Source organism: Carcharodon carcharias, chromosome 37 (assembly GCF_017639515.1).
Source record: "Carcharodon carcharias isolate sCarCar2 chromosome 37, sCarCar2.pri, whole genome shotgun sequence".
NCBI lineage: Eukaryota > Metazoa > Chordata > Chondrichthyes > Lamniformes > Lamnidae > Carcharodon > Carcharodon carcharias.
In genome coordinates, this window is record NC_054503.1 from 4,151,010 (window position 1) to 4,160,459 (window position 9,450).

Below are 9,450 nucleotides of genomic sequence, written 5' to 3' on the forward strand. Positions count from 1 at the left end.
CCCTATGGGGGTGATAAATCTAATTTTGCTTATTTTCTTGAGGTGTGGGGGTGGGGGGTCAGAAGGAGGAGAAGGAGGAGGGGGTTCTGAAACAGGTGACGTGAGTCTCAGAAGCCGCTCGGACAGGGGAAGCGGCGCCACCGGGTGTGCAGAAAGGATGGTGAGGGCGTGACTTCCCCCTCCCCCTCTCTACCCACCCCACCCACTGGCGTTCCGCAGTTTACTCCTACCTCCTTCCCCACCCCTCTCCCCCGCCCAACCTCCTCCCCCCAACCCCCCCACCCCCCACCCCCACCCCCCAAAACTCGCAGCGCCGGACTGCAAGCGAGGCCCGCCGCTCCTTATACATCCTCCTGGCGCGACCGGCAATGCTTCATGTCCTTGCTGTCCAGATCCAAGGCGTGGTCCGAATCCCAGTCACGGTTGAACACTGCCTTTAGCTGACTCTGCACTGTATCAGGGCTGCCGGGCGTGCCCTCCGTCTGGTTGATGATGAGCCCCACTCCAGCTGTCCTGATGAAATAGTCCTCAGACCAGTTGGACGTCCCTGAAGACGAAGAAGACAAACGGGGGGGGTTTAGCGGCTTAACACTTCCACGCGCAGAACCTTAACTGGACCGGCCTTTTAAATACTGTGGCTGCAAGAGCGGGTCAGAGGCTGGGAATCCTGCGGTGAGTAACTCACCTCTTCGCTCCCCAAAGCCTGTCCACCATCTACAAGGCACAAGTCAGGAGTGTGATGGAATACTCCCCACTTGCCTGGATGAGTGCAGCTCCCACAACACTCAAGAAGCTCGACACCATCCGGGACAAAGCAGCCCTGCTTGATTGGCACTCCATCCACAAACATTCACTCCCTCCACCACCGACGCACAGTAGCAGCAGTGTGTGTACCATCTACAAGATGCACTGCAGCAACTCACCAAGGCTCCTTAGGCAGCACCTTCCAAACCCACGACCTCTACCATCTAGAAGGATAAGGGCAGCAGACACATGGGAACACCACCACCTGGAAGTTCCCCTCCGAGCCACGCACCATCCTGACTTGGAAATATATCGGCCGTTCCTTCACTGTCACTGGGTCAAAATCCTGGAACTCCCTCCCTAACAGCACGGTGGGTGTACCTACGCCACAGGGACTGCAGCAGCTCACCACCACCTTCTCAAGGGGCAGTTAGGGTTGGGCAATAAATGCTGGGCCCAGCCAACGACACATTTCACAAACAAGCAAAACAAAACCCATTTCACACCCCAATCGAAGCAACATTTATTTATTTATTTATATATTAGAAATGTTACAACATGCACGCCTCCAGCTAATGTTTCTCAAAGCCCACACAGACAATGGAAATTTCTTATGTAAACATGTCACCCACCCACCAGTAGAGGTGCTAAAAACCCTCCTGCAGCTCTCATTTCCCGAAGGAGCTGGACACAGGGAAAGGCAGGTTGGGGAAATTTCCTGGAACGACGCGGCTTGATCATAATTCACCCGATAGAGGAGCACGTACCACCCTCCCTCCCACCCACAAACCCACCCCTACCCCCACAACTCACCAATGTAGGCGATGTGATCGGTGACCATGTACTTGTTGTGGTTGACCCTGCTGAAGGGAATTTTCTTCTGTTCCTTTGTGGCTGGAACATTGAAGATCCTCTATGAGAGGGAAAAAAAGGAAGGGGGGTTGGGTGAAAGAGACCACATCTTACTACCAAAGCAGCTCCTGTCTCATAGAATTACATAGGGTCCTCCAGCACTGAAACAGGACACTTGGCCGAACTGGTCCGAGCTGGTACACCCCTCTCCTTCTGATGGGGGCAGAGGCACCCTCTGACCCACGCAGTTGGGTAGACGGTGGCAGAACAGACTGGTAACCCAGGAGGCAAGAACAGAAAATGCTGGAAAAACTCAGCAGGTCCAACAGCACCTGCGGAGGGAAAGATAAGAGTTAACTCTTCTTCAGAGTCATCCGGACTCGAAACGTTAACTCTGTCTCTCTCTCTCTCTCTCTCTCTCTCCACAGAGGCTGTCAGACCTGCTGAGCTTTCCCAGCATTTTCTGCTCTTGTTTCAGGTTTCCAGCATCCGCAGTATTTTACTTTTATCTGAGTAACCCAGAGCCCCAAGGTTTTGGGGGACACGGGTTCAAATCCCACCATGGCAGCTGGTGGAATTTCAATTCAGTCAATAAAAATCTGGAATTATAAAGTTAGTGTCAGTGATGGTGACCATGAAACTATCATCGGTTGTTGTAAAAACCCCATCTGGGTCACTCATGCCCCCTTTAGGGAAGGAAATCTGCCCTCCTTACCCGGTCTGGGCCTACACGCGACTCCAGACCCCACAGCAAATGTGGTTGACTCTTAACTGCCCCTCTGAAATGGCCGAGCGAGTCACTCAGCTCAAGGGGCAATTAGGGGTGGGCAACAAAATGCTGGGCCTCACCAGCGATGCCCACGTCCCATGAAAGAATATAGCGGGAGGGGAAATACTGCACTCTATTCACCGGCTGTGTCCTGCCGGCAAGATGTTCCATCAAGTGTTGGGGTGTCAGAATCGAGAGGGTAAACGGGACCGAACCCAGGAAGGCGACAGGAAACCTCCGGAGGAGTGACCACTTACCACCTGGATGGGGCAGCTCAGGGGCTGTTTGTTGAGGACGCTCAGTGACTTCAGGTAGACGAACATGGGCGGGTAGGAGTGCTCCCAGCAGCTGATCAGCAGATGGACCGACACTCCCCTCTGGCAGGCTGCCTTGCGCAGGCGATCATCGATCGCTGGCCAGAACCTAGAGGGGGTGGGTGGAGAGAGCAGGGGGTAAAGTCAGAGGAACAACAGCCTCCCCAAACCTCGTTTAAAGTCGCGCGTTGCCATAGCGCCTCTCACCGCCCCTCAGGACGACCTTCACACCCGGCAGAGCGCAGAGCTCTCTGCCGGGCCCCTCGCCCTTGGGGAGGAGCGACAGGCGGTTTGCGCACAGCAAGATCCCACAAGTGTGACAATGACCTGGATCATCTGTATAGGTTCAGGGATATCGCCACTTCACGCACCCACCCCCCACCACCCCCAGGACTCCGGGGAAAACTCACCTCCCACTCCCCCCGCTCTGCGAAGAAGGATACGGTGGCGTAGTGTCACTGGACTAGGAATCCAGAGGCCCCAGGCTAACGCTCTGGGGGACACGGGTTCGAATCCCACCACGGCAACTGGTGGAATTTAACTTTAATTAATAAATCTGGAGTTATAAAGCCAGTCTCAGTCACGGTGACCATGACAACCATCATCGATTGTTGTAAAATCCCATCTGGTTCACTAATGTCCCCTTTAGGGAAGGAAATCTGCTGTCCTTACCCCGGTCTGGGCCTACATGTGACTCCAGGCCCCACAGCAAATGGGGTTGATTCTTAACTGCCCCTCTGAAATGGCCGAGCGAGACACTCAGTTCAAGGGGCAACTAGGGATGGGCAACAAACGCTGGGCCCTGCGCCAGCGACACCCACATCCCAAGAAAGAACAAATTTTTAAAATATTGGGGCCGTGGGGATATTTTTACGTCCCCGGGGTGGGGGGGGGAGGGGGGGGGGGGAGGAGATGGGGGAGAGGAGATTGGGGGGGAGGAGGGGATGGGGAGGGGAGGGGGGGAGGGAGAGGGGAGGGGGGAGGGGGAGGAGAGGGGGAGGGGAGGGGGAGGGGAGGGGGAGGAGAGGAAGAGGAGAGGGAGGAGGGGGAGAGGGGAGGGGATTGGAGGAGAGGGGAGGGGAGAGGGGAAGTGGGGGAGGAGGGGGAGGGGAGGCGAGGAGGGGAGGGGGAGGCGAGGAGACGGGGGGAGGGGAGGAGGGAGGAGGGGGAGGGGACGGGGAGGCGGGGAGAGGAGGATGGGGGAGGGGAGGGGGGCCTCAGTTTAACATCTCATCGGAAAGACGGCACCTCAGACTGTGCAGCACTCCCTCGGCACTGGGAGGGTCTGTCTGGCTATTTCCGTGGCTCAGGCCAGTAGGAAGATCAGGAGCACCAGCTTTCCGGCTATGGCGGGCGTCACACCCGAGTCTGAGCCTGTATTCACTTGAGCAGCAGCAGCAGCCTGGCGCGTGCGGGCAGTGGAGGGGGGGAGGGGGTGCGGGACAGTCCCCTCATTGAAATGATGAGGAGGGAGGGGGACATATGCCAACCCCCGACCCCCGACCCCTGACCCCAGCCCCACCGGCAGAGAAGCGTAGCGCCCATCCCACCCACCCGAACAAGCCCCGCTCGGAGTCAGTAGCACCTCCCACCCCCCCCCGCCCCCCCCCCCCCCCACCCTTTTGTCCACGTACCTCGGGGGCTTACAGTAGCGGCAGAGTGGGATCAAGTCCATGACGGAGATGAAGATGAACTCTTGCGCGTCGTCGATGATGCTCAAGATGGCGTCAAGGTCCCCGGTGCGACCGGACGCGCAGAGTGACGGTGGAGCACTCTGGAACAGGGCGAGACAGGCCAGGCCCACAGTCAGTCCCGAAACCAAATCAAGCCAGCCTGCGCTTTTCCATTCACTCCTGTCACTCTAACAAAGGACCACGCGCCCCCCCCCCCCCCCCCCCACCCCCCCCCCCCCGCCTCCCCCCCTAAGAAAAATTCAAAACGCTGTACATTTGGCTTGCGAGAGGCCCCAGTGGGTCACTCACCTCCCGGCCAAGCTCTCCTTCAACAAAGCCCCCCCCCCCCCAACCACAGCCGCCGCCTGTTGTCTGACATGAGTCTCGGCCCAGCTCCTTCGTGGGGGTTTGAGGTTGTCAGCTCGGTCGATATGCGGTGCAGTTCGGTGGTGGGGGGGGTGTGTGTGGGGGGAAGAGGGGGGGGTATATTCCCACCTAACTCCCTCCCTGCCCCCCCTCCTCCCTTTCCCCTCCTCTCCCCTTCCCCCTCTCCTACCCCTCCCCTCCCCCTCCTCTCCCCTTCCCCCTCTCCCCCATCTCCCCTCCCCCTCCTCTGCCCTCCCCCTCCTCTCCCCCTCCCCCTCTCCCCTTCCCCCTCTCCTCCCCCTCCCCCCTGCTCTCTCTCTGCCCATCGCCCTCCACATCCACCAAAGGGCGGGGAGGAGTTTGGAAACTCTCGTCCGCAAACGGCGATCGATGCCGGATCGACTAATTCAACATCGGAAAGTGATCGATTTTTCTTATCCGAAGATGTTAAGGGATAAGGGGCCAAGGGCAGGCAGATGGAGTTAGGCCACAGGTCAGCTGTCATCTCATTAAATGGTGGGTCAAGCTCTGAGGGGGGTGGTGGGGTGGGGGGTGGGGGTGGGGGGGGGCGGAGGTGGCTGAATGGCCTCCTCTTCGTTTCTTCCTCCCCACCCCACCACCGCTCCCACCCCCCGCTCCCGCCCCCCCCCTCCAACACGATCCAGTGACTTCCAGGGAAGGAGGTTGGGTTACTCACCGATACGTAAACCTCTGCGTCAATGCCGTTCAGCTTCAGCCTGAGCGGGTGTTGCTTGCTGGACAGGGCGCTGTACCTGCGAGGCCACTGTTGGGGCAGGGTCGCCCCCTTCGTCCCCAGGTGCCAGTATGTGCCAAAGACCTTCTCCACGTCCTGCGCCAGACAGCTACAGTTGGCCAGCACCACTCCCAGCTCCTTCACCTGAAGCGAGAACACAAGGGAGGGGGAATCGCGGCCTTCAAGGAGGCACGAGCTTGCATTTCTCTACCGACTCGCACCACCTCCGTCCCTAAATGCTCTACCGTGGCAGCCAGTTTGCGCACAGCAAGCTCCCACAAACAGCAATGCGATGGTGACCCAGATCATCTGTTTTAGGGACGTTGGTAGAGGGATAAATATTGGCCCCAGGACATCGGGGAGGACCACCCCCCCACCCACCAACACCACCCCCACCCCCTCTCAACCCTGCCCCGGCTCTTCTCTTCTGCCGGTAGTAGCCACAGGATCATTCAGACCCACCCTTGAAGGCCTTGGCTTATCACGTCACCCGAAAGACAGCACCTCCAACAGTGCAGCGCTCCCTCGGTACTGCCATTCTGGATTCGCCCACTCAGGACTCTACAGTGGGAATGTGCACCCACGACTTTCTGACTCAAGAGAGAGGGGGCAGCTGATCGACTGTGAGGGGCGGTGTGGCCGAATGGTCCAGACAGGTGCATTTTCCAGCAGGAAGTCACTGGGTGGCAACTAGCTGATCATCTCCCTCCTCCCAACTCCCCAGCCCAGGAGCAGGGGAGAGCCCCAACATTTCGTTTTCCTTTACTCTATCATGGGATGTGGGCGTCGGTGGCAAGGCCCAGCATTTGTTGCCCGTCCCTAATTGCCTCCTTGAACTGAGGGGCTTGCTGGGCCATTTCAGGGGGCAGTTAAGAGTCAACCACGTTGCTGTGGGGTCTGGAGTCACATGTAGGCCAGACCGGGTAGGGACAGCAGATTTCCTTCTCTAAAGGGGGCATGAGTGAACCAGATGGGGTTTTTACAACAATCGATGATAGATTCATGGTCACCATGACTGAGACTGGCTTTATAATTCCAGGATTCTCGTTGACTGAATTTCAATTCCACCAGCTGCCGTGGAGGGGGACGACACTCCATCAAGTCTTGAGTGGGGAGGCTGCCCCTCGATCTGAGGTATCTGCTCGCCCCTTGTTTTTAAGGTGAGGAGGGAGATGGGGGGGGGAAACAGACTGAAGGGAAGGCTTTGCGCCACTGAGTTTTGCTGGGCCCTCTGATTACCAATGCCACCGCCCCCCCCCCCCCCCCCCCCCCCCCCCCCCCCCACCCCCCACCAACCCTGCCACCACTCGCTGGCAGTTACCTGAGTCAGCGAGCGCCAGTCCATGTTGGCACTGCCTACGTAGACATGCATTCCGTCGACCACCCAGAGCTTGGTGTGAACAATTCCACCCGTGAGATTCTTCAGGTGCACTTGCCGCACCTCTGCACCTGCACGGCGAGACACCACAGTCAGATTGCAGTCAGGCCATGCCTCAGGACCCACTGTGATTTGTGGGAGGCCAGGGGCAGGTTGTGAACTTCCAACGACAAAGGATTAGAGAGCTGGGGGGTGGGGGGGCGGGAGTTCCCCATTTTAAATTATCGCGTCCTGCCCTTATTTTCAAACAATACTTGGGAATTTCACATCCGTATATCAAGAACAAATTTCTGGGAAACAGAACCAGCTGGAGGACAGGAGCATTGCTGCAGCCCAGGCTGAGAAGCTACAGTGCCACCACTGGTGGGAGGGTGTAACTACAGCGTGACGTGTTTACGTAAGAAGTTTCCATTATGAATGTGGACGTGGGACTCGACAGCAGGGAAAAAAACGTTAACACAAAAAAATATTGACAGCAGGAAATAAGATTAAACAGGAAGGAGAGCCCCACAAGGATTTTCTTGTTTTACATCAATAGATACATGGAATGAGAAAAGAGAGTTATGATGAGAGAATTAATGAATGGAGACGATGAGAACTGAAATGTTAAAGGTGGACTTCCCAGAAATGATGCATGATTCTAAAAACCAATATAGTTAAAGTTGATTTCCACTGGTTTGATTGTCAACAAGGAGTTTAAACTGAGGATTCATAATCAAAGCTCAGTTGGGAAGACGAGGAGGATATTTCTCTCACACAAAAGGACGATTAGAATCTGGAATAGATAGCCATAAGGGGGCTACTGAAGTAACATTTAAAGGGAATGAATTAAACATGAGAAAATATGAGAGAGATTGCTGGGAAAGATTCGGATTACGACACAGAAAGCACAAATATTGTGGTCCAAGTAGTTCCCTGTGCCAAAATCTCAATGGACTTAAGGAACTAGCAGATCGATGCCCCCTTAGTCGAATAGCCTGCCGACACTGACATTGGCCGAGGTGTTGCTTCATGATATCCCCCAGGCAAGAGTTGAGGTATCTTGGCTGTGAAAGGAAGGAAAGGAATGGAAAGAAAATGTTAATCCATAGCCCTCGGTCTCACCATTTTTCTCCAGATAAACTGTGTCCTCGTCTGACTGCTGAGGGCTGTTCACGGCAATCTTCAGGCTAATTCCTCGGGACTTCAGTTCCACCAGCTGCTTAAAGACCTCCTCACCCTGCGCACAAACCAGGACTCAAAATTAGAACGGGCGCCAGGGTCAGAGAGCCGGCAGTCAACTGCCGGGACCATTGCCAGAGGACTTGAGTGCAGGAGCAAGGATGTCTTAGTGCAGCTGTACAGGGCCTTGGTGAGACCACACCTGGAGTATTGTGTGCAGTTTTGGTCTCCTTACCTAAGAAAGGATATACTTGCCATAGAGGGAGTGCAGCGAAGGTTCAGCAGACTGATTCCTGGGATGGCAGAATTGTGGTATGAGGAGAGATTGGGCCGACTAGGTCTGTATTCACTGGAGTTTAGCAGAATGAGATGGAATCTCATTGAAACGTGGAGAATTCTGACAGGGCTGGACAGACCGGATGCAGGGACGATGTTTCCCCTGACTGGGGAGGGGGGGGTCTAGAACAAGGGGTCACAGTCTCAGGATACAGGGCAGGCCATTCAGTACTGAGATGAGGAGGAACTTTTTCACACAGAGGGTGGTGAACCTGTGGAATTCTCTACCACAGAGGCCTGTGGAGGCCAAGTCACTGAATATACTTAAGAAGGAAATAGATAGATTTCTAGACTCTGGAGGCATGGGGAGAGAGTGGGAGTTTGGCGTTGAGACAGAGGATCAGCCATGATCATAAAGAATGGCGGAGCAGGCTCAAAGTGTCGAATGTCCTACTCCTGCTCCTATTTTCTATGTTTCGATTGGTCCAGGATAAAGCAGTAATGCATCACCCTGAATCAGTCCGATCCTTTTAGGGATGTTACTTTAAATAGACTAATCCAGAGGCGATTGTAGGTCCCTTTACACTGCTGGAGAGGAGCAGGGTCACTCAGAGAGCAAGTGTAAGTTGGAATTCTCGATCTCGTGGCTTGCTGTGTCATTTTTAAAATTTATTCTTGCACGGGGATGTGGGCGTGGCTGGCAAGGCCAACATTTATTGCCCATCCCTAATTGCCCCTTGAACTGAGTGTCTCGCCCGGCCATTTCAGAGGGGCACTTAAGAGTCGACCACATCGCTGTGGGCTCTGGAGTCACATGTAGGCCCAGACCAGGTAAGGACAGCAGATTTCCTTCCCTAAAGGGGCGTTAGTGAACCAGATGGGGTTTTTACGACAGTCGATGATAGTTTAATGGTCTCCATCACTGGGACTAACTTTATAAATTCCAGATTTTTTAACTGAATTTAAATTCCACCAGCCGCCGTGGTGGGGTTTGAACCCATGAGTACTAGCCCAGTGACATCACCACCGCGTCACCGTCTCCCAGTAAACCTCCAGCGGAGTGTGTGTGGATATGTGACGTCCAGCGGGTAAGAGATGGGCGCGAGAGTGTGTGTTGGGGGGAGGAGGGGCGCGATCAGTATATGAGTGTGACAGGAAAAGCA

General features: G+C 55.5%; 1 protein-coding gene across 3 annotated transcripts in view; it reads right to left on the reverse strand.

Moving 5' to 3' along the window:
* Positions 1-303: 303 nt before the first annotated feature.
* The window catches only part of LOC121272990 (5'-3' exonuclease PLD3-like), a 72,079-nt gene continuing 62,932 nt past the window's right edge, over positions 304-9,450 (reverse strand). For all 3 annotated transcript variants that reach the window (XM_041179917.1, XM_041179916.1, XM_041179918.1), the window contains exons 7-13: positions 7,955-8,069; positions 6,794-6,921; positions 5,416-5,616; positions 4,314-4,453; positions 2,623-2,788; positions 1,558-1,657; positions 304-547 (exon numbers count right to left, since the gene is read on the reverse strand). In XM_041179917.1, the coding sequence (XP_041035851.1) occupies positions 342-547; positions 1,558-1,657; positions 2,623-2,788; positions 4,314-4,453; positions 5,416-5,616; positions 6,794-6,921; positions 7,955-8,069 (1,056 nt within the window). In that variant the 3' untranslated portion in view covers positions 304-341. The remainder of the gene's footprint in view (positions 548-1,557; positions 1,658-2,622; positions 2,789-4,313; positions 4,454-5,415; positions 5,617-6,793; positions 6,922-7,954; positions 8,070-9,450) is intronic.